Here is a 26265-nt window from a genome sequence, read left to right on the forward strand (position 1 = left end):
AATCTAATACAGGTACTAGAAAGCATGGGAGCCGGACTTACTTGAGTACCCGTGTCAGGAAGAGGGACTTAACCTGGTCAAAACCATAAGCTAACTGTAATGATGGTGTGGAGACAGACAGGTGAGCCCTAATCTACCCGCCACTCAGTCCCTGCCTACTTGCAACGACCCGTCCTAGGCGACGGGGTACAACTGGGCGACGGTCCCTACGCTCAGTAAGTGCAAGACAGACAAACGGACAAGGGTACACAGAAGCTAGGGAAACGGAGCAGCTGCCCACGGAGACCCCGTGAGCAACAAGAGTAGTGAACGAGCCGAGTCAAACCTGGAGTGAACGAGGTAAAAAAACGCTGAGCAGGAGAGTGGTCAGAAAGCCAAGGTCTATAACAAGCAGAGGATGAGTAGTACAAGCAGTAGCAGCAAGGCCAGGAAACAAGCAGAGCAGAATCACAAGCAAAGGAGGAACAGGAAAGGCAGGTATAAATAGACAGAGGGCGGGAGCTAACTCCGTCTGGCCAGGCTATGATAGGCTCTCCCACTCCTAAGCCTGCCATCCTGAGTGGTGGAAGATGGAGTCAGTCTCACAGACATAGGAGCAGGTGCAGACTGATTGCCCATGAGCGTCGACACAGAAGCTGTGTCTGGCAAATCCTTTACACTAACAGCTATCTTCCACAACAACGATGTCCGTTCAGGTCAACTAAACAGTCATGTTGCTTATAGGGTAGGAATGAGTGTAACCTAGTCACTGCTGATGTCTTGGGGGAAACAATAGGATCAAATGGATTAAAATCCAAATTACAAAGAGCACTCTACTGAAAATACAGTATTTTTTGGACTATAAAATGCACCGGACTATAAAACACACCCAGGTTTTAGACAACAGAAAATAGGAAAAAAAAATCATACTTTAATTCTTTTACAAAGAAATAACTATTGGTCAAAAAAATAATTTGTTCAGTTTCACCACATTCTGAGAGCCATAACTTATATTTTTCCATCACTTGAGCGGTGTGAGGGCATATTTTTTGCAGGACGAGCTGTAGTTTTTATTAGCACCATTTATTGGTACATACGATTTTTTTTATCACTTTTTATTTCATTCTTTTTAGCACTATAGTGACCAAAAGACAACGATTTTGGGGTTTTAAATAAATTTTTTTATACACCGTTCACTGTGTAAGTCAAATAATGCTATATTGTAATAGTTTCTGACTTTTACGGACGCAGCGATACCAATGTTTTTTATTTTTACATTGTGTTTGGGGAAACATGGGAAAAGGTTTTGTTTTTTTTTACTTTATTTTTTTACACTCCTGAAAATGTATCTAACTTTTTTTTTTTATTATACATTTTATTAGTTCCCCTAGGGGACTTGAATCAGCGATCATTAGATCACTGGTACAATACATGGATGAGTTATGGAAACAGCGTAACTAGCTGAGCTGTTTCCGTAAAACCCATAGCAGTGAATGGCAATTACAGAAGCAGTGTAGCATGCTACGCTGTTTCCGTAACTACTATTCAGTTCTATGGGAGTTACGGAAACTGCGTAGCTCAGCCACTTACGCTGTTTCCGTAAATCGACCATGTAACCAGGAAGTGGCCTGAAGACAGCGGAGCCGGGTAAGATAGAACGGGGTTTAGGGTGCCCCGTTCTAGAGATAGATGGGGGACCCACGTCTATCTGACATTTATGACATATCCTGTGGATATGTCATAAATGTCCTTCATGGGAAAACCACTATAAATGCCGCGGTCGCTATTGACCGCAGCATTTAACTAGTTCCTGGCTGTTAGAGCAGCGTGTCAGAAGCTGACACCTGCAATGTATGGAGTGGGCTCAGCGCGTGAGCCCACTCCATACATCATCCCCTCCCCGCTCCTTGATGTGCCGGCTCCCTTGACTGCCGACTATAAGATGCAGAGACTTTTTAACAAGATTTATCCTTGCTAAAAACTGAGTCTTATAGTCTGAAAAATACGGTCGTTTAAATAAAAATAGTTAGTAATGATTAGGGTATGTTCACTCGTGCACGTCTGTTACTGCTGAAATTACGGAGCTGTTTTCAGGCGAAAACAGCTCCTGAATTTCAGACGTAATGGCATGTGCAGGTGTTTTTCGCAGCGTCCATTACGGACGTAATTGGAGCTGTTTTTCTATGGAGTCAATGAAAAACGGCTCCAATTACTTCCCAAGAAGTGACATGCACTTCTTTGAAGCGGGCATCTTTTTTACGCGCCGTCTTTTGACAGCGGCACGTAAAAAAAATGACCGCTTGCACAGTACATCGTAAAACCCATTCAAATGAATGGGTAGATGTTTGCCGACGCTTTCAAGTAGTATTTTCGGCCGTAATTCCAGGTGTAAAACGCCTGAATTATGTCCGCAAATAGTGCGTGTTAACATACCCTAAGAACTTTAGAATAGACTTAAAGAGGCTCTGTCACCAGATTTTGCAACCCCTATCTCCTATTGCAGCAGATAAGGCGCTGCAATGTAGATAAGAGTAACGTTTGCAGGTAAGTCGATGTAGCTACTTACCTGCAAATGCCGATGCTGCTGCAGAATCAACTGTAGCCTCTGGTGCCGATGTGTCCTCGCTCGTCCGACACGATGCAGGACCTGGGGCAGGAAGTGAGTGACGTCACAGCGTGATCTCTCGAGAACACGGCTGTGTCTGCACTGCCAGAAGCTGGGCGTTCTGAAGAGAAGTGGATGATACTTCTCGTCAGAACACCCAGCTAGTAAAAGAAGTAAAAACGCCCAGATGTAACGAACACAATACACGCCCAGTTGTACTTTTACTTTAAACACGCCCAGTTGTACTTTAGAAAGCCTCATTTACATAAATATAAAAATGGTCATAACTTGGCCAAAAATGCTCGTTTAAAAAAAAAAAAAAACTTTACTCTTATCTACATTGCAGCGCCGATCTGCTGCAATAGGAGATAGGGGTTGCAAAATCTGGTGACAGAGCCTCTTTAACTAAATTTTTGAAAAACTTCTGACATGTCATAGTGACATGTCAAAAGTCTTTCTTGGTGGGGTCTTTTCACTGAGACCCCCACCGATCGCTAGAACAAAGCTTTCTGTCGGCTTTTCTCTGAAAACTGAGCAGTTGGTGTACGGGCTCATAAAGTTTATATTGAGCCCGTACACCAATTGCTCGGCTTTCCGAGAAAAGCCGATCAGAAACCAAGCAGCTCAGTGCTCACCTGATCAAAACTTCTGACATATGATATGTCAGAAGTTTTTCAAAAGTTTAGTTAACCTTTAAATTATAAATTCTAGAAAATCTGTTGCAAACAGCAATAGTCTACTACTCTAATGTTTGACATTAGATGTTCGATAATCTGATAACTGGTTAACAGATTAACAGATTAAATAGCAGATTATTTTCCACAAATTTTGCATATCCACAGCAAATCCATGTTAAAATGTGAAAGTGTTGCATGCAGATTTTGCTGTGGAACTGCTGTGTGTAAAAGGTGATACAGGGGGTAGATGGATTTCCTCTTTAACCTTTTTCACGTCAGCCATACGGCTATATATACATTCCAACTGCCAACGGCCCTTGCAGATGTGGCGCTATCTACAGGGGGGTGTGGCGGAATCTACAGAGGGGCTGTGGCAGTATCTACAAGGGGTGGTATCTACAGGGGGTGGTGCTATCTACAAGGAGTGTGGCGCTATCTACATATCTATATGAGATGTGGCACTGTCTACATGGGTACTGTGGCACTATATAGGCACTACCTACAGGGGACACTATCTACATCGGCACTGTGTGTGGCACTATGTGGACACTTTCACTTTATATGTGGGCACTATCTACAGCGGGCACTGTGGCATTATGTGGGCACTGTTACACTATCTACAGTGGGCACGATGTATGATATATGTGGGCATTGTTACTATCTATATGGGCCCTATCTACAGTGTGCACTGTGGCACAATCTACAGGGGCATTGCGGCACTATCTACATGTGCACTGTGGAGTTTTCATGGGGTTGGAACAAGATAAAAAATATAGATGTGTAAATATAGCTTTATAGCCTTCTTCACTCTACCCTCACAGCAATCAAGGTAACGAAGTGCGAAGAAGACTATTTGTTACAAAGCGGCAACAGTGTATATATATCTACAGGGCCGGCCTTCAGATAGTTGGCGCCCAATGCGAAATGATCCCACCCCATCATAATGCCCCATAAAAAAAGTATAATGCCCCCCACAGTATAATGCCCCATATAGTGCCACAACACAGTATAATGCCATTTTAGTGCCCCCCATACAGTATAATAATAATATTTAATAATATAATATATATATTTACTAACTGTAAAGAACCCTTTCCTATATTGATGTCTGAAACATCTTTTTTCCACATGCAATGAATATCCGCTGGTCCTTTGTAGAGTCATTGAAAAGAACAGATCATGTGCTAGTTCTCTGTATTGACCAAACATATACATATACTTATACATGTTAATAAGATCACCTCTTTTCTCCAAGCTGAACAAGCCCAATTTTTCTAGCCTTTCATTGTAAGCGACACCTCCCATCCCATTTAATAATCTAGTCATCCGCCTTTGAACGCTCTCCAGTTGTGTGGAGCCCAAAACTGAATTCCATATTCAAGATGTGGCCTTACAAGGGATTTATAAAGGGGTAATATTACATTTGAATTTGATCTCTCTTTTTATACACCCTAAAATCCTATTTCCTTTTGCAGCTGCTGCTTGACATTGGGTCCTTCTCTCATTCCGTTATCCCCAGTTTTATTTAATTTAATGTATATGCGTTAATACTATTATTGCGTCCTAGGTACATTAATTTACATTTATCAACATTAAATTTCCTCTGCCATGTTTTTGCCCATTCTGCCAGCTTATCTAGGTCTTTCTGTAAAATTTTATAGTCAAGCGGAGTTTTAAGGACCCTACAAAGTTTTATGTCTGTCAGCAGAAACTAAAACCTTGCTATCCACTTAACTGATTACTGTAGTTTAGGGTGTTTTCGAGGTGACTGACAGGAGCATAACTAGGAAAGACTGGGCCCCATAGCACATTTTTGACTGGACCCCCCTCCCCTGGGTGTCACACACATCCCCCCTTGTAGATAATGCCCCCTGTAGATAGTGCCCCCCAGTAGATTGTGCCATACAACACCCCCTGTAGATTGTGCCATACAGCCCCACCTGTAGATTGTGCCATACAGCATTGTGTCACCCCCATTGTAAATAGTGCCACCCTCTACCCTGTAGACAGTGCCCCCACCTCCCCCTTGTATATAGTGTCATACAGATGCCCCTGTAGATAGCGCCCCACCTCCCCCTTGTAGATACTGCCATACAGCCCCCTGTAGCTAGTGCCATACAACACCTCCCTATAGATATTGCCATACAGTTGTCACTGTAGATACTGCCCCCACCGCCCCCTTGTAAATAGTGCCATACAGGCCCCCTTCCAGATAGCACCCACCAACAAATAAAACCCCCAAAAATTGTACTCAGCTAGGCAACGTTCCCACGATGAATGGATCTGCTCCACAGCATCCTCAAGAACGACGGGATCCTTACGTAGGCCGGTGTGATGCAGGGACGTAATCCCACCGGCCTGCACAGGGATCCTGTCCCTGCACCTGATAGGCTGCAAGCTGAATGTGGACTGTAGCCTAGTAAATGGAAGATACCTCTCTGCTCTGTCATAGTGTTCAATAGTATCCTAAGGACACAGATACTATTGAACGTGGCATCGATACCGTTGTAGCAGCCATAGCGGCGCCACCGTGTAAGAGGGGGGGACGGGCCCCCTCATACCGCAGGCCCCATAGCAGCTGCTATGGCTGCTACTGCAGTAGTTACGCCACTGGTGACAGAGTTTCTAAGACAAGCAGTAAATTTAGAGTGAGTAAACAGTGAGTAGGAGGGGCTATGTACACCTTTGAAAGGCAAATTATAATTTTTTTATAAAAAGGTTTAGCAGTGTGTTTGGTGCAATTTTACAAATACTTTTTTATTAAAAATGTGTTTTACTTTTCTAGATACAGCTGTTCTGTATTCTCTATACAGAGCAGCTGTATCTAGCGCTATTCACAAAATCCATCAGTCCCGCGGATCTGACGGGTTCAGGGACAACTGGTCCTGCGTGTCTCTGACATGCAGGATCCACCTGTAAACTATTACATCTAAGTTCAAATGTGATCGATTTTCTAAGGGCTATCTCCACTTATTACCCCTCTTTTCGGTGGTTACGCATGTACAGTATATTTTAGTGCGTAATCTTGTTTCAACAGTTCATACATAGAAATGCTTATGCACTTCATTTGGCCGGACTATCCGGCAGTTGTTTTTCTATTATGTGGGCAAATCCTGGGTGGGGGGGGGGGGTAGCGGGACATGAGATACGTAGGGGTGCACCACAAAGTTCAGAGTGTCGCAGAATGTTGTAATGGATGTGAGTAGTGCTAATGGGAAGAACTTCTTACTTAAAAGATTTCCCATTAAATAATAACAAGCCAATAATAAATTTAGGAATCACATATGGAGGTGGAAAGTCAGGCCATACTTTTATTAGTGCGAAAGCCCCCTTTGATACTGTCGGTGTATAATGACATATCCTGTGGAATGCAAATAATGAAGCAGATATTTGAACATGTATACTAACTACTCGTGCAGTTCACAAACATATGTAACAAACTTCCCACAAAGGTTTAGCTAGCTTAGAGACATAATATATTTCCATTCCTGCGGAAAGCACATAGCTATATTTGACCATCCCGAATAAATCTATTTCAAATGGATTACATGTAGCAATATTAACATTTCATTATAGGTACAATATATGAAAATACTATATCTAAAACATATAACAGACTGCAGAAATAAAGACCTACCATGTTAAGAACAGCCATAATTAAAATGATAGTAGTTGAAGTCACAGTAAAAATAATTCGAGGCCATGGTCTGTTGAGATTTAATCCGGATGATTTTAGTATCCACAGAAATGATGTTGAAGCTTTTTTACTGCACTGCTAAAGAAAAAAATATATAATAATGAGAGAAATACTACATCTTTCAAGTTTTTTGTTTTTTAAACATATAAGAATTGGCATAAAATGTTGTGCAAACATATCAGATACATTAAGGATATATTCAGACATGGCAGATTTGTTGCAGAAATCAAATCAATGGAACGCATTTTCAGTCGCAGATATTTCTGGAACAAATCTCCTGTGTGTGAATAGACCCTCATAGTGTCCTGTCATGACGTCACTGGTTATATTTTTTTAACTTTCCTATTTAGTGTATTACGGGCATATGTCTGACTGTTAAAGTATATGGGCATGTCGGCGTAAACGTCAGGAATTGTTCCCAGGGTATACACCAAATCCACAAATGTGATGTGAACATGCGCTGGTCAGCATGACATAGGCAGAATTGATTCAGTTTTTGGTGCACTTTTTGGCTGTTTTTTTTTTATCCAAAGCCAGTACTGGATCTAAAAGGAAGAAAAGGTATAAAGAAATGACTGATACATCTCCTTTCTTTTGTGTCCACTTCTGTGTTTGGCTCAAAAATGGAGACAAAGACTGCACCAAAAGTGAATCAAAACTGTGTGTGTGCTCCTGGCCTAATTCTTCCATCTGAGAAAGAAGATGAGCACTTATTATATGCATCATCAATATCGGATAGATGTTTAACTAGCTGAGTCCCTGTTCACAATAGGTTTTGGCAGTACGTTTAGTGTGTATGTTGGTATAGCTCTCTATGTACATGCTAAATGTGTCCATAGGGCTTCATTGGCCCGATGGAGTATAACAGAGTGTCTATTCTATGTTGGTATACGTTTTTTTTGAGGATGGAATAACGTAGTATACAACACTATTCCATTCTGAGGATCCCGCAAAAAAAATGTTTACCGTGTGGTATACATTTTTTTTTACATCTGAACCTATGTGTGATAGATGCCACCGTATGGCATCCGTCACAGGTATACGTTAAAAATATACCTTGGGGAGCGCTTGGCCCGGGGATTCTGGGCCCTGGGGAAGCCTCTGACGTCACTGTCCATGTATGGACAGTCATGTCAGGAACTCTCAACTAAGCCCCTGACATCACTGTCCATATGTATCAACAGTGATGTCAGGGGCTTCTCCAATCCTGGAGTCCCCGACCAGAGCGCTTCCGATGCTCTGGCTGAGGAGTACATAGTTAAAGCCCCTGATATCACTGTCCCTATATGGACAGTGACATCAGTGGTTTCTTCTAGGAGTGTAATCCTCGGCCAGAGCATTGCCGACGCTCTGGTCAGAGATTCTCGCATTACAAAGCATCTAACGTCACTGTCCTTATATGGACAGTGATGTGAAGGGCTTTCCCACGATAGAAGTCCCTACCCAGAGCGCTTGTGATGCTCAGGCCAGGGACTCCATAGTTCAAAATCCTTAACATCACTGTCCATATGGGGACAGGGACGTCAGAGGATTCTCAGGGCTCAGCGCTTAAAGTAGCACTGTGCCCGGGGAGTTTAGGCAAAACACAATAAGGCCTGGATCACACGACCAGATTTGATGTAGTTTTTGAGGCAGGTTTTGGCTAATTTTTTTTAGCCAAAGCCAGAAGTGGATCCAAAAGGAAGGAAAGGTATAAATAGAAGACTGATGTATCTCCTTTCATTTGTGTCCAATCCTGTGTTTGGCTCAAAATACTGAGCCAAAAACTGCTCCAAAACTGTGTGTGTGATACTGGCCTAAGGAACTATTGCTCTCTCCAGTTGAAGAAGCAGTCCAGCAATTATTTATTTTTGCCTATATAGTGCAGCAGAGGCGATTATTAAAAAAATAATGTAGAGACTCTTGTGTATGCCTTATGTATATCTGTTTTAGTTGGTGCGCCATTTATGGGTTGTCTGGCATCTTGGTTGCTTCTTCTCCTCTGATATGGTTGCCCAAATGCAGCCTACATTCCCCATGATGCCTTTGGCTTTGCAGAGGCAGAGGGGGCAGAGTCTCAACACACTACCCTTGCTCTGCTCGGAGTCCTATCTAAGTGCTGCAAGTGATAGATCAGTGACATAGAACTTCTGTTTTCACACTGCAGAGTCTCAGTGAATCCCTATGCAGCTTCAGCCTGTCTCCTCTACCTCCTGCTTGTGATAGGTATCTTTATGTAAATTTTTACACAGGAGGCAGTCAGAATCAACATACAACACATTACTGAGATACACTGGACATTGACACCACTAAACCCACAGCATCCTCAGGTAGGGTATGAAATATCCCTTTTAGCTTTCCCATTGTTACGTTAAAAATCACCCGTTTATAAATTTAAAAAAAATCACCTTTAACAGTCACACACTGTCTGTTATCTGAGAAGGAGTCTGACTGTGAGGCTAGAGGTGGGGGGGGGGGGCACTTCATATGTCCCTATCTTTGTCTTCTTAAAACCAAGAACCATGGTTCTGGTGTTGTTTTAAAGATGAGACTCTCAAACTTTAAAATCGCACAAAACCACCCAACTATGTCTTTATCTGCCCGTATTCCCAGTTCTAAAGTATCTAGAACTGCGATTCTCCAGAGCTGAGATTCTGGTCTTTAGACTATCAGACTGATTCTATCTCAGATAATCGGCAAAGTATAACTGTTCTCAGCTAATTTGCTAATTATTTTGAAGGCAATTCTTTTATAGGTAAACGGGCAGTTTTTAACATAAAAGAGGGAAAACTAAGAAGGATATTTCATACCCCATGTGAGGATGCTGTGGGCTTAGCAGTAAAAATGCTATTGACAGGTTTCCTTAAAGAGACTCTGTCACCACATTATAAGTGCCCTATCTCTTACATAAGGAGATGGGCGCTATAATGTAGGCGACAGTAGTGCTTTTTATTTAGAAAAAACGATATATTTTTACCACGTTATTAGTGATTTTAGCTTTATGCTAATTAGTTTATTAATGCCCAAGTGGGGGTGTTTTTACTTTAGACCAAGTGGGCGTTGTACAGAGTGTATGACGCTGACCAATCAGCGACCAATCAGCGTCATACACTTCTCCATTCATTTAGTCAGCGAATAGTGACACTGCGTTGTTCGCTATGTGCGGTCTTATACTGACACATTAACGTATTCTCTGGAATGTCATGAGGTCTTAGCAAGATAAAGAAGGAGTCTTTGCCAATTATGTCTGCTGGCTAGCCCTCCTTAAGGAGGAATAGAAGTGGAGTTTGCTGTAGATTGACTTAATATTCTTGCAACATGAACTTGTAAGCAGCCTAAGCAGCCGCAGGTGAGATTTCTTACTAGTCTCGTCTCTCCCCTCCTCTTTGGGTCTAGCTTCAGGATCCCTGGCTGCAAGCGACATTGCTAATCTCTCTCTCTCACAGGTGATTTTTTTACTTTCCATTTTAATTATTTGTCTTTGGGTCTCACTATCTTGGTTGCAAAGTGTGGGTTTGGGACAATCCTCACACACATCGGCTATCTAGGACAGGCAGTAACATGTCCCCAGGCTGTGTTTGGCAAGCGGTCTTGGGCGTTCCTGAGATGTCAGTGTGCACTACAGCCCCATAGTGTACTGAAGTTGCCTTCATACGTTGAATAAGTAGCTTTCCTGGTGGTTAGGATTCCAGTGTGACTGTCTGCATTACTCTCTAAACAGGAAGTTAACATAGAATTCTGGGAGATCATTACTCCACAAAGACTTGGAGTTTCATGCCTAAATTGTGAGTACAGAGGAGGCATGGGGAATATGCTTGGGACAGAGGCAAAAGTCTAAAACTATTGCCACCGATGCCTACAAAATTGTGACTGCCAATGTGCCTATCCCACCTTACATTATGGGTGATGCTGGAGAGCAACATCTGTTTTTTACACACGATGAAGGAGGTGTTTATAGACTTTATCCAGTCATACAATAGGGAAATGCAGATAGTGACACTGAAGATGAAAGTATTGAACCAGATAAAAGTGTCCTTTATTATCAATACTAGAAAGCACGTGGGGGAACCAAGAAGGAGCGCACACGGTTATAGAGTCTCATTCCAGTAAATACTTTGCCAATCAGACTACAGCATTAGTGAGCCGCGCTCAGACTGCTCCTTCTTCACCAGACAGTTATAACTAGATATCAAACTAAACAGGAGGTTCAGAAGGTGGAAGAAAACCTGCCTGGGATATTTCAGCAAATTGGTAGCCCTTCCAGGGCGCCTATCATAATGGCCCCTGTAAGAGAACCACTCCTGGTTTTGACTGCAAAATACAGAACAAATCTTTACTGTGTGAAAGGGGTCTTAAATCAAATTCTCAACCATTGCAGTATAAAAGGATATAACTGTACGTCAGTCTATCCATGAAAATCACTATAATTTACATTTCAGCTGCTCAGCTCACAGCTAGAAGGCGCTGAAAGCAACAAGGGGAAAAAGCAGCTTGGCAGCAGTCAAGCTATGCCATTCCTCATTGAATTATTAGAATCTTTTTCCTAATGGTGTAGTCACACGTGGTGTAAAAATACACCACAAAATACACAGCAGCAAATTCTGCAGCAGAATTAATTTTTCATATTTTGTGACAAATTTGATGAGAGTCCCGTTTCCTCTGAAGACACCAATTTGTTGGAGGGGGGGGGGGGGGACATGCTGTCTAATTAACTAGCTGCTGCTCAGCCTTGTATGAATTGTTGATACTGGTGGTCACCGGTTCAGCTATCTATTTACAATTTAATGTAGTATTGGCTCTACTCCAGATGTATGCCACTAATACTTTTAAGCAACCCTATCCACTACTGTCACTAATACACGCTATTATATCGCACTTCATAGGGACATACACTGGTAGTTGGTTTATGAATTATTCAAGTTGCTGTGAAGGTAACAGCAAGAATATCCATCTATATGTCATTCATTAACTTGGGCAGAAGATGTTTTTAATCCAATTTTCAAGTGCACATTTAATATATTTATTAGTTTAGTAAATTATAAAAGTTATATTTCAAAGCGGTAGTAAGGGGGTCTATCTGTGCCCCCTTGGTCAATCATTTCTATTTTTGGATTAATTAAAGGGACACTCGGACCAAAACGAAACTTTACAATTTGTACTATTATGGTATTCCATGTGTAAGTCTCTCGTCTGTTACTTTTCTTGCTGCTTCTATATCTATTTATCAGACTGGGATGGTTGCTTAGCAGCAGTGTGAATAAGGCTGGGTTCACACGACCTATTTTCAGACGTAAACGAGGCGTATTATGCCTCGTTTTACATCTGAAAATAGGGCTACAATACGTCGGCAAACATCTGCCCATTCATTTGAATGGGTTTGCCAACGTACTGTGCAGACGACCTGTCATTTACGCGTCGTCGTTTGACAGCTGTCAAACGACGACGCGTAAAAATACAGCCTCGTCAAAAGAAGTGCAGGACACTTCTTTCAGATGTCATTTGAGCCATTCTTCATTGAACTCAATGAAGCACAGCTCAAAATTTACGGCTGTCAGAGAAGCCTCGCAAAATGCGAGGAGGAGCATTTACGTCTGAAACTAGGCAGCTGTTTTCTCCTGAAAACAGTCTGTCTTTTCAGACGTAAATGCCTGCTATCGTGTGCACATACCCTTAGGCTCGGTGACACGCTTTCTCTACTTGATTCTATGTAGATCTATGTGTCACCCATCACAGGCTTCAGCAGTTTCTGTACCACACAAGGTTTGTACAGTGAGGGACAGAAACTTCTATCATCAGCTACCACTCATACTTAGACAGTTTCCTGTCACACAGGTATAATATAGAAGAATATAGTGCAGCCTCCTTGTCTGTATACTTATGGTTTCTCTATTTAGGAGAATATAGAGAGAATGATAATCACAGTGTCCCACAGAATTAAGAAATGGTATGGTCATTAGCTGGTCATGTGATGACGCATCATGGGATTTATAGCAAAGCAGAGAGGAAGAGAAAGCTGGGAAATCTAAGAATCAAGATGAAAGCTTATTTAAAGCACAGACAGGGCAGCAATTCAAAAAGTAAGTATAGTATGTATAAAATAAGTGTAGAGTGTGGTAAAGAGTCAGGTGGGGAATGCAGACATGGGAAGTTGTGTTTCCACTGGATGTCTTGTTTAACCTCTCCACCTCCATTTCATAGATAGAAGATTTTCCTCTTTTTGTAGTTGATTGTTTCACATTCTATGAGCTCGTCTCCTATTCATGGGCAAGCTTATGAAGGGTTTCCTAGTACCCATAAACCACCCTTCTGATCAATGCAGGTGAAAACATGGAGTTAAATGTATTTGTGTTGATACTAGTGGAAACCTGCATGCTGAGTCATTGTTAAAGAGGCTCTGTCACCAGATTATAAGTGCCCTATCTCCTACATAATCTAATCGGCGCTGTAATGTAGATAACAACAGTGGTTTTTATTTTGAGAAACAATCATTTTTTAGCAAGTTGTGAGCAATTTTATATTTATGCTAATTCGTTTCTTAATAGACAACTGGGCGTGTTTTTACTTTTTTACCAACTTGGCGTTGTACAGAGGAGTGTATGACGCTGACCAATCAGTGTCATACACTTCTCATATTTCCAGCACATTGTTACAGTGTGATTGTGCAGTGAAAGAAGCTGGGCTGGAACAATGAGAAGTGTATGGTGCTGATTGGTCACTGATTGGTCAGCGTCATACACTTCTCTGTACAATCCCTAGTTGGTAAAAAGTAAAAACACGCCCAGTTGTCTATTAAGAAAGTCATCAGCATAAATCTAAAGTTGCTCATAACTTGCTCAAAATGATAATTTTTCTAAATAAAAACCACTGCTGTTATCTACATTACAGCGCCGATCAGATTATGTAGGAGATATAATCTGGTGACAGAGCCTCTTTAAGTTTAACGGGAGCTGTATAAATCCCTATGCAATGCGATCCCTCATTGACTTCAATAATGATAAACTGTTACTTTAAACTGTAAAAAAGCATTTAACTTTAATGTCAGCCATATTGTAGGCACACCTTTCCTGTATTGTCTGTATAGACAGTGCAGCAGGGTGTGTGTGCTTTATAGCAGCTAAATTGAATTAGGAATCAATTAATGGAGAATTGTCAACAGATTATTAGGGTAAGTGCACACAATGTAAACACTGCAGATTTTCCACAACGGATTTCATTGCGGAAAATCTGCAGCGATGTACAATAGCAGCAGAGTAGATACGATTTGAACAAATGTCATCCACACACAGCAGAAAAAATCTGACGAGAAACCGTTCAGAAATTGATGTTTGGTGCGTTTTTTTTAATCCGCAGCATGTTAATTTGTACAATTTATATTTAAACCTCTTGCAGGTTTTCCCTATTGCATTCAATAAGAGGCAAAATCGGCAAAAAATAAGCAAATGTTGTAATGTCTGCGATGGTAAAGCTGCTATCCTGCCGCAAAAATTGCAAATTAGAAAATAGAAAAATAACTTTTTGGGTTTAAAAAAATAATAAAAAGGTTCATACTTACCCCCAGCCGTTGTCATAGCAATGTGATCCTCTGCTCTGAGTGCAGCACGGCCTCCTGGGATAACGTTCGGCGTCATCCCAGGAGGCCGGGCTGTAGAGAGCAGAGGAACACATCACTATGGCAATGGGAAAGTACAGTATTTTTTGTATTTTTTTTTCTGCTGCAGAAATACTGCCCGAAAAACTGCGCCACAATTTGCTGCGGTTTTTCTGTCAGAATTCCCTGCGGGTTCCAGGATGGATACGCAGTGTGCTTTTACACAGTGTGTCCACCCTGTGTGCACTTAGGGTATGTTGACACAGCTTATTTTCGACTGCAGAACGCAGAAGCAGAACGCCTCCAAACATCTGCCCATTGATTGCAATGGGAAAATGGCGTTCTGTTCCAATGGGCCATTTTTTTACGCGGCCGTTTTGAAAAACGGCTGCGTAAAAAAACAGCCGCGAAAAAGAAGTGCATGCCACTTCTTCAGCCGTTTTTGGAGTCGTTTTTACATAGACTCTATAGAAAACCAGCTCCAAAAATGTCTGTAAAAAACGCCGCAAAAAATGCGAGTGACTTAAAAAATGTGTAAAAATCAGGAGCTGTTTTCCCTTGAAAACAGCTCCGTATTTTCAGATGTTTTTCAGTTTGTGTGCACATACCCTTAGGCTGGATTCACACGAGCATGTTCGGTCCGTAATGGACAGAGCGTATTTCGACCGCAAGTCCCGGACCAAACACAGTGCAGGGAGCCGGGCTCCTAGCATCATAGTTATGTACGATGCTAGGAGTCCCTGCCTCGCTGCGGGACAACTGTTCCGTACTGTAATCATGTTTTCAGTACGGGACAGTAGTTCCACGGAGAGGCAGGGACTCCTAGCGTCGTACATAACTATGATGCTAGGAGCTCGGCTCCCTGCACTGCGTTCGGTCCGGGACTTGTGACCGAAATACGTTCCGTCCATTACGGACCGAACATGCTCGTGTGAATCCAGCCTTACTCTTACAGTCTCCAGGATATGACAAAATACAGAGATTTAGGAGTGACAGTGGAGATTCATACAGGGCCTTATGTGTATATATAGTATATACCCTGCCATAGGCTTATTTCACACTGCAGTTTTTTGGTAATACTGATTAAAAATACTGATTAAAATACTCAAATAATCAATACTCAAATAGTCAAATAAAAGCACATAAAATGTACCTGTAAGGGTATGTGCACACGCTAAATGCATTTACGTCTGAAATAACGGAGCTGTTTTCAGGAGAAAACATCTCCGTCTTTTCAGATGTAATTGCTGGGACTCGCATTTTGCGAGGCGTCTTTGACGGCCGCAATTGTGAGCTGTTCTTCATTGGAATCAATGAAAAACGGCTCAAATTACGTCCAAAGAAGTGTCCTGCACTTCTTTGACGAGGCTGTTATTTTACGCATCATCGTTTGACAGCTGTCAAGCGAAGACGCGTAAATTACAGGTCGTCGGCACAGTACGTCGGCAAACCCATTCAAATGAAGGGGCAGATGTTTGCCAACGTATTGAAGCCGTATTTTCAGGCGTAAATCGAGGCATAATACGCCTCGTTTACGCCTGAAAATAGGTCGTGTGAACCCAGCCTTAGGCCTCATGCACACGACCGTAGTGTTTTTCTGGTCTGCAAATTCCAGGACCGTGTTCCGTGAAATGTCCTCCGCAGTTCATCCGTATGTAATCCGCAGTTCATCCGTATGTAATCCGCAAAATGCGGATAAAAAAAAAAGTCTAGGTAAAACAGGATGACGACAGAACTCATTCCCGGTCGTCGCCTAGCAACACTTCCGCAAATCCGCAAACTGCGGTTGACACACGGAGGTGTACCCGCATTTTCCACGGGCCCATTAACTTCTATGGGCATGTCCGCATCGAATTTGCGGGCCGTAATAAGACATGTCCTGAGTTTGTGCGGCACGGATTTGCGGACATGCGGGGACCCGTGAAAACACGGATATTGTGTATGGGCCCATAGAAATGAATGGGTCCGAAATTCTCCCGTGGATTTTCGGGGGAATTGCGGACGCAAAAACACGTTCGTGTGCATGGGGCCTTAGGGTAATAAAACTTTCAGCAATATATTGTAAAATAAAATGTAAACATAAAAGTACACTGTGGGGCAAATTTAAAAAATTGTACATTTTGTGCTATGTTTGATACTGTGCCAATTTTTTTTTTTTTAGAAAGTTTACCATATTCTTCAAAGTTGCACATGGATATATAAAAATGTGGTGCATATATTGGAGTATATGCAGAAAAAGATAATGATTGAGCTACCGAACACAGACCGTTACAGCAGTAACATACGACCCTTTCAAATAAAATTATAATTTAAAGGCTATGTATAGTTTGTAAACATTTTTGTAGTGTTAACTCAATGGTTTGGGTGATTCTAAACTATTTTTATTTTGACTTTTATTAGAAATTTTGTTTAATTTTTTCGATACAGCTTCTATGTATCCTCTATACATAGGAGCTGTATAGTTCGTTATGAGCCGATTACGTTGGTTCTGCTGAATTGACAGCTCTGTTGAGAGGGTGTCTAACACACTGAGCCACCATATTATTGATCACATCTAAGTTCATCAACTTAGGTGTGATCGATATTATGGTAGTATATAAAAAAAAAAATCTTTCAAAAGTGTACATAGCCTTTAACTAAATTTATAGACATTAGCAATGTAACCAGTGGATCGCTGCCACAGCTACGTGGCGTCAGACAACATCGCAAAAACTACAAAAAGCAATTGGAATTTTTTCTTTCAACAATAAGATGACTTTTGGTAAATGCAAAACCTACCGAGAGTTGTCCAGCAAAGCATACAAAGAGAATGGAAGCTAAAATGAAGAATGAAGCTCCAAATGAAATTCCAAGAACAGGGGTTCTGTAGAATAAATACAAAATCAAATATTAAGTTACATTAGTCAGAACGAGCTACATAGTAGCACTTTTGTAGATTAGAAATATTTACATATTTTTCATATATACATTTTTTTATTCAGTACAAAACCCCCACCCCACAGTAATAACTATAAGGCCAAAAACTCAAACAGTTTGGATACAATTTTTAGTGCAGTTTTCAGCATTTTTCCCAGCTTTTTTGCCAAAGCCAGTAGTGGATCAAAATGGAAGGAAAGGTATAAAGAAAAGACAGATGTTTCTACTTTCTTTTATGTTTTGCTTAAAAAAACTGAGGCAAAAACTTCATCAAATCTGTGTGTGTGATCCTGGCCTGAGGCTATGTTCACACATTACGATTGGATGGGAAATATAAAGGAAGAACGCATACTTCTCCTTCCGTCTGGATCAACTTCTGGCTTTTGGCAAAAAAAATTTGCATCAAAAGCTACAACAAATCACGATGTGTGAACATAGCCTAAACAGCTAAAAATAAAAAAGAGTTAAAAGGGAATAAAATATATTAGGTCAAAAAATGTATTTCTTCAAAATTTAGTTAACATGCTACAATGAAAGATAATAACCCCTTAATGGCTGTGCCTGAAAAGGCCTTTATAAAAAGCTATATTTTTTTTTCGTTTTTGCCTCTCTGCCTTTCAGCAGCTATAACATTGATGTGGCTTTATGAAACCTTGTTTTATGCAGGAGAAATTGTATTTCTTTTCAGTGCAGTTTGTGGATAGAAAATTTACTGTGTAAGTTATATAATTTATTTTTGCGGTGTGAATAAAGGAAAAAGCGATTTTCAGCATTGTTTTCTATTATTATTTTATCCTGACCAAGTTTCACATTAAATAACCTGTTAATCTAATTATTCAGGTTATTACGGTCGTGTGGATACCTATTATGTGCAGGTTTTTTATTTTTATGTAATGTATAAGCAATAAAATTTATTTGATGCTAAATAATAACTTTTATTTTTTGGACTTTTTCAATTTATTGTTACATTTTCTTAATCCCATGAGGGAATAACTTTATTTACAATTTTATTCTTTACTTAAAATAAGTATTAACATACTCCTGCATGCTAATACATTACACTTTATCACTATGACAAAGGCTGCTGTTAGGACTACACATAGTGTGCCCTAACAGTAGGGATAAAAAACAAACAGCCCTGTGGTCCTCTCTAGGTCCCCAGGACTAACTGCAGAGTGTTCCCCCTGTCTCCGATCATTAGATCTTTAGACCGGGTTTCCGGTTACGCAATTGGAGAAGGGAGTCATTTTTGATTATGCAGTGGTCAGGGAACAAAGGGTTAAACAGCAGGGGGGGGGAGTTATTTACGACCCCAGCTGTATTCAACAGGCTTCTCTAAGTTCAGGAGCTGTAAGTTAAAGCTGCTGTTCAGAGGATGACCGCTCACTGGAGCGTTGAGAAGCCTCTTCTACAGCAACATCAAAAGACAACACTCTAAATAAGGACCTGCACCGCCCGCCGTCAGACAGCAGGCGGTCGCCAAGGGGTTAGAAATGTAAATATATATATATATATATATATATATATATATATATATATATATATATATATATATATGTATGTATATATATATATATATGTGTGTGTACATATACACATATATATATAAATATATATATATATATATATATATATATGTGTGTACATATACACATATATATATATATAAATATATATATACATATATATATATATATATATATATATATACCACCTTATTATGTGCTGATATATTCTGCAAATCTTACATGTGCCATCACATTATAAACGGAAAAACTAGTAAAACCTCAAAACCAAACTACTACCAAGCAAAATCCGCACTCCAAGCGCAAAACGATGGTCATCTCCAAGGGCGAAACTATGGTCATTTCCGAGCCCGTCAGTTTCCTCATATAGCAGTTTATAACCACATATGGGCTATTCACGTACTCTGGAGAACCTGCTTAACTATTTATAGGGTGTTTGTCTCCAGTGGCATTTACATAACTCTGCTATATCCATTGAGCACAAATTTTTGGAAAACACCTGAGGGGTCAAAATGCTCACTACACTGCAAGATGAATACCATGAGCAGTGTAGTTTTCAAAATGGGGTCACTCCTCGGGGGTTCCTTTGACTATTTGAGTTTCGAACCCCAGCAATTGTGGGCCTCAAATGCGCGAGGTGCTCTTTTACGCCTAAGACCTGTCATTTCTCCAGCCAAAAGTTTAAAGCTATATGTAGGGTGTTTCTAAAATTTGGAAACAAAGAATAATAATTAGAGTGTCTTTTCACAGGGGCACAATTTATTGAGCCATAAAATGGTATTGGTATGGAAAAATTGCAATTTTCAAAATCTTTGGAACATTGCACACTAATTTCTGCAAAGCATCTGTGGGGTAAAAACACTCACTCATTGTAGAATTAACTCAGGGTTTGTCTTTCCAAAATGGGATATTTTCTCGGGGGTTTCCACTGTATTTGCACCTCAGGGGCTCCGCAAATGCAAAATCGCATCTGCAAACCATGCCAGCAAAATCTTCTGAGCCCTGCTGTGTGCCCAGTTTACAATCAAATATGGGGTATTGCCATGCTTGGGAGGAATTGTATAACAAATTATGGGGTGCTTTTTTTTATAGTCCTTGAGAAAATTACAAATTTGAACTAAAACTACATATTATTGGGAATATTTTTGCCATTTTTTGGCCCGATTCTAATAAATTTCCTGAAACACCTGTGGGATCAAAATGCTCACTATGCCCCTAAATGAATTCCTTGAGGGGTATTGTCATACTAAATGGAGTAACTTTTTGGGGCTTTATAATGTACTGGTACCTCAGGGGCTTTGCAAATGCGACATTGCATGAGAAAAACATTCCAGCAAAGTCTGGGCTCCAAATGTCAAATGGCTCTCCTTTGCTACAGATCCCCATTGTGTAACCAGGTAACGTTCGCGGCGCGGACCGTCGTTCCTACTCATCCCCCGACGGACACGGCCATGGACTTGTGAGTGCTGGCCGGCATCTAGGCATCTCCGCTCTGTGTCCCGTAGTGTGCGCGCGGGTGCTCGTGCCCGGCATTAAAGGGCCATTGCGCGCACATGTATAATATTACTAATTAGCCCACGATTACCCTGAACAAAGACCATGATGACGTCACAAGTCATGCAGGCAGACATGCGAGACCTTCGGTCATGACAGGACCAACTGCTCCAGGCGGTGAACGCCATTGCACATCGGCTGGATGCGCAAGCTGCAGTCGTCACAGTACCTGTTACTGTTGCTTCTGCTGTTCCTCCTGCTACACCTCCTGTTGGTACCAGTGCCAACTCCTGATTCTCCCTGCCACTACCTCCTCGCTAAGACGGAGACGCGAGGACCAGCAGGGGATTTCTGAATCAATGCCAGGTCCACTTCAGATTGCATGCAAAGGCCTTCCTTTCTGACGACCCAAAGATCGTATTCATAATCTCTCTCCTTACTGGCAAGGCCCTGGCATGGGCGAACCCCATTTGGGAATGTCAGGGACCAGAGACCCATGACTTACAGTGTTTCTTAGAGACTTTCCGTACAATATTTGAGGAACCTGGGAGAGTTTCTTCTGCTGCTGAATCTCTGCTGACCCTTCGCCAAAGAGACATTTCCGTGGGCAAGTACGCTGTAACGTCTGCGGTCGCTGACCACGAACTCTTCTCATCCTGCCGACGCCCTTCTCTCCAGAGATGCCAGCACATGCGGCCGTCCTGTCCCGCAGTGACCACTAGTGTGCGCAAGCGAGCTCAGTCCAGCCTTAAAGAGCCAGAGCGCACACATGTGTGAGATTGAGCTGATTGCTCCCAGATCACCCTGGACTATAAGAAGGGCCCTGCCCCTTTCTTCATTGCCTGAGTGTTGTTTGTACCTACCCGTGTCAGTCTCTGCAAATGGTCCCTTGAGTGTTCTCCAGTTCCCAGTGTTCCCGTTCCTGCTACCTGTATCCTATATCCCGTGCTTCCATGTTCCTGTGCTGTACAGAGTTGGAGTCGTGTTGTGTCGACTGTTACACCCGCTGTGTTTCACCGCACCTGTTGTCTGCCTGCTTCCAGAGTTCCATCCGAGCCTAAACCATCACTACTGTCTGAATTGCCACAGGTACCTTTATCCGAACTATAGACATTGACTTTGTACCCTGTTTGGCCAGCAGCTATACCGCTACAGTGATACGGCCCAGTGGGTCCACATACCCACAGATCGTGACACACGCCATTCAGTTCCGCATCCTGGCTGCAGAGCTAACCTGGAACAGCGAGGCCTTGGTGGCGTCATTCTGGCAGGGTCTGACTTCTGAAATTAAAGATGAGCTTGCCGCACCCGATCTGCCACCTACCCTGGATGACCTCATTCTTCTAGCCACCCAGATTGACATGAGGATCCGGGAGAGAAGATTCCCTAGGCTTGCTCCTACTTTTCAGAAATACCTGTTGCCCTCACCAGTTGTTCCACCAGAGGAGCCTATGCAGGTGGAGCGGCTCAAATTGTCAGCCCAGGACAAACAACGCAGACGCACTTCGGGACTTTGTCTGTATTGCGGCCTCGGAGGCAACGTTGTGCATTTGTGTCCCCAGAAGCCAAAAAACTCCAGTGCCTAGGATTGGTTGGAGACAACCCTCCAGGTGCTTCCTCTCCCCAAAAGGAAAGAGCCCGCCCACCAGCCCAACACTGGTTAGTTCACTGTTTGGCCAGCAATGGTGGGAGTCGCACAGGCAGATTTCAAAGAGAGAATAACACTGCTCAGCCAATAAGCTGCCACTGGACCTGGCATACAGCAGCTGCTCAGCCGTGCCACTCTCTGTATTACTGTCTACACTAAACCAAGAACTCCCAGTAGATACAGGGAAATTAGGCTGTGTTTACATATGCATCAGAGTTTCTTTCGCAATATCTGCTAGATTTTAGATTAAAAATAGCGCTACACGCTGCGTTATTTTTCCGATCAAAACCATGGACACCAAGCCAATGAACCCCATTGTAAGTCAACGTCGTAGATTTGAGTATCACATGTGCGGAATGTGTCTCAGGCTATTCATGTGCTCAGTATATATAGCAGCATTATTCATGTGTATAGTATATAGTGGCGTTATTCATGTGCACAGTATTTATGGTGGAATTATTTATGTGTATAGTATATAGTGGCGTTATTTATGTGTACAGTATGTATGGTGGCATTATTCATCCTTATTGCCCATAAATAAATTGTGGACAAATCTTTCATTATCCTGGGGGTGTATGATGTATTATATTTGTTGCACATATATCAATATTTCTGTCATATTTTATTACTAGACATTTCATTATTACTGGAAAGAGTTTATTTCTGGGTATTATCACCATTGACTTCTCTCCATACTGTCCCCTCTGCTGCCTTCCTTCTGTGCTGTTCAAAATTTTTATAATGGTTATTCAGACACTGTTCCCGTAAGAGAATTGTGACCGGTGTATACATTTAGCCCAGTACATGCTGCTCCAATTTAGCTTTTTTCTGTTATTTACTGATTAATAAAATACCTGAGTAGCACAACAGAAAGACAGCATTTAAGTAACAATGTTCAATGTTTTGTATAACAGAATGGGCCAACAAATGCGCGAACATATTTAACACCGTAACGCACCAGTACGCCAGTACGATCGCAGGATACCGATGCTTATCATGGCAGCCCATGGGTCTAATGAAGGCCCCAAGCCTGCCTCTCTCTGCCTCTGTTACTTAATAGGGCTTAACAGAAACATGTAAAAATGACAATGCACTGCGATACATCTGATGATCCCTGGTTTAAATAAATCTCTGCTACTGAAACTGTTGTGAAAAAAGAAAAAAGAAAGGCCAATGGTTAACCCTCTGGGTGTAGTCATAGTGTTCCTCCGTTCTCCATACAGTCCGGCCTCCTGGGATGAAGCTGCAGCCCATGTGGCGGCTGCAGCCTTTGATTGGCACCGCAGGTTTCTGAACGTTTTCGGAACAGATTTTTTTCTGCAGCATGTGCATGATATTTATTCAAATATCATCCACTTTGCTGCTACTGTAAATGCTGCAGATTTTCCACACAGAATTCTGTTGCAGAAATTCTGCAGTGTTTAGGTTATATGGGAACCCAGCCTTAGCCCTTATGTTCAAAAAACATCCGTCACACGGCTGCAGTAGGAACAATAGCCTCCTAATGGGGCTATTCACACGACTGATTTTTTTGACAGCCCGGGAAACTCGGCCGTCTAAAAATGGGACATGGCCTATTTTCGGCCGTTCTCCCGGCTGCCCGGCTTCCAGAGAAGTCTATGGGGCCGGGTAATACACGGCCATCACTTGAATGTGCTCCAAGTGATGGCCGTGTCTTCCGTCCCTCGCTCTCTCTCATTCTCCTCCTCACAGTGCGAAGTGCATGTGAGGAGGAGGAGGAGGGCATTTTTTTGCTCCCTGTAGGGGTGGAATCGCCAATCCCCGGCCACAGCTTCGGCAACGCTGTGGCCAGGGATTGGGGATTTCGCTCCAGCAGAAGTCCCTGACTTCACTGTGTCCATATATGGACACAGTGACGTCAGGGACTTTTGAAGCGGAATCCACGGCGATGTGGCCGGGGATACCGCTCCAGGAGAAGTCCCTGGCTTCTCTGTCCATATATGGACACAGTGACGTCAGGGACTTCTGAAGCGGAATCCCCACCGCTGTGGCCGGGATTCCGATCCAGGAGAAGTCCCTCACTTCACTGTTCATATATGGACAGTGAAGTGAGGGACTTTTCCTGGAGCCGTCCCCTACAGGAAAGTAGGGGGGTGCCATCTATGGGGGGTGACTATGTACAAGGGGTCTGTGTAGCACTATCTACAGGGGGGCTGTGTGGCATTATCTACAGAGGGGCTGTGTGGCATTGCTTACAGGGGGCTGTGTGGCATTACCTACAGGGGGGTTGTGTGGCATTGCTTACAGGGGGGTCTGTGTGACATTGCTTACAGGGGGGGTCTGTGTGGCATTACCTACAGGGGGGCTGTGTGGCATTATCTACAGGGGGCTGTGTGGCACTACCTACAAGGGGGTCTGTGTGGCATTACCTACAAGGAGGACAGTGTGGCACTACCTACCGGGGGGCTGTGGCAGTATCTACAGAGGGCAGTGTGTGGCATTATCTACAGAAGGAAGTGTGTGGCAACAAATGTACAAATTAAATTCATCCGATTTTAAAACGGACAGGCAAAAAAACGGATGAAAATCGGCCGTTAAAAAGTGCAACACGGCCCGGAACGGAATCGGAACGGATGCAAAACAAATGCAAAAGGCCCGGGAAAAACAGCCCAAAACGGCCGTTTTTATTGGCCGACGCTCGGACCCTGTCGTGTGAATAAGCCCTTAGACCTTATTCACACGACAGGGTTTCCTGCCCGTGCGACGGCCGTTCAGACAACGGCCGTCCAACGGCCGCAGTAGGAACAATAGACCCTTAATGGGGCTATTAACAAGACCGATTTTTTGACGGCCCGGGAAACCCGGCCATCATAAAATGGGACATGCCCTATTTTCATCCGCTCTCCCGGCCGCCCGGCTCCCATAGAAGTCTATGGGGTCAGGTAATACAGGGACTTGTGTCCCGAGTGACGGCCGTGTCTTCCGTCGCTCGCTCCCTCTCCTTCTGCTCCTCACAGTGCGAAGTGCATCTGAGGAGGAGGAGGGTATTTGTTTGCTCCCTGTAGGAGCAGAATCCCCAATCCGTTTACGAAGCTGTGGCCGGGGATTGGGGATTCTACAGTCAAAGTTGGGGAACTGATTCATCCCCTGGTAACGAGCACATGGCCTAATATATAGGTATGTTGGAGTGCTGTGTTCATTTGTCTTTGGACTGTATATATATATATATATATATATATATATATATATATATATATATATATATATATACATATATACTGGGTGCACAATTGTTAGGCAAGTTGTATTTTTTTTATAAGGAAGTTTTTCATTTGTTTTCTTCAAGTTGTTCAAAACCATACGACAAATATGGGCACGTGGACCCAAAACAATAACATATTAGATGATAATACAGAAATCCAAAAAATTACATATTGTATTTTCCTGTAATATGAAATAAGAAAAAAGGAAAGGAAACCCCCCCCCCCCCTCCTGGGAAAGAGTCATGATCAGCACCTGTAGTAAAATATATATAACGCAAGATGCAGACGACCCAGTGTATCTTTCAAAGCTTCCAATATGTACCATGCAGTTAGCGTGAAGGGGAGCACTGTGTGGCACTATATACAAAGGGGAGGAGTTCTCTGTGACACTATATACAAGGAGCGAGTGCTCTGTGACACTATATACCAGGGGGGGAGTTCTCCATTACACTATATACAAGGGGGGGAGTGCTGTGTGACCCTATATTCAAGGGGGGAGGGGAGTGCTGTGTGGCACTATATACAAATGGGGGAGCGTTGTGTGCACTATATGCAAGGGGGGAGCGCTATGTTGCCCTATATACAAGGGGGAGAACTAAGTGGCCCTATATGCAAGGGGGGAGCGCTGTGTGGCCCTATGTACAAAGGGGGTGCACTGTGTGACACTTTATACAAGGGGGAGCGCTGTGTGACACTATGTACAAAGTGGGAGGGCTGTGTAGCACTATATACAAGGGGGCTGTGTAGCGCTATCCACAGCAGTATGTGTGTGGCACTCTTTATAGGGGGGGGCTCTGTGGCATTATTTACAAGAGGGGGAGGGCTGTGTGGAGCTCTCTACAGGGGGGCTGTATGGCGCTATCTATATGGGGCTGTGTGTAACGCTCTCTACGGGGGATGTGTGTGGTGCTAGCTATAGGGGGATGTGTGAT

The 26265-nt window shown here is 42.6% G+C and overlaps 1 protein-coding gene across 1 annotated transcript in view; it reads right to left on the reverse strand.

Annotated features, from left to right (window-relative positions):
* The window catches only part of ADCY2 (adenylate cyclase 2), an 831331-nt gene that overhangs the window by 207545 nt on the left and 597521 nt on the right, over positions 1 to 26265 (reverse strand). The window contains exons 15-16 of the mRNA XM_075826916.1: positions 17304 to 17388; positions 6899 to 7036 (exon numbers count right to left, since the gene is read on the reverse strand). Coding sequence (XP_075683031.1) covers positions 6899 to 7036; positions 17304 to 17388 — 223 coding nt within the window. The remainder of the gene's footprint in view (positions 1 to 6898; positions 7037 to 17303; positions 17389 to 26265) is intronic.

This window comes from Rhinoderma darwinii, chromosome 5 (assembly GCF_050947455.1).
Source record: "Rhinoderma darwinii isolate aRhiDar2 chromosome 5, aRhiDar2.hap1, whole genome shotgun sequence".
In the NCBI taxonomy this organism is placed as follows: domain Eukaryota; kingdom Metazoa; phylum Chordata; class Amphibia; order Anura; family Rhinodermatidae; genus Rhinoderma; species Rhinoderma darwinii.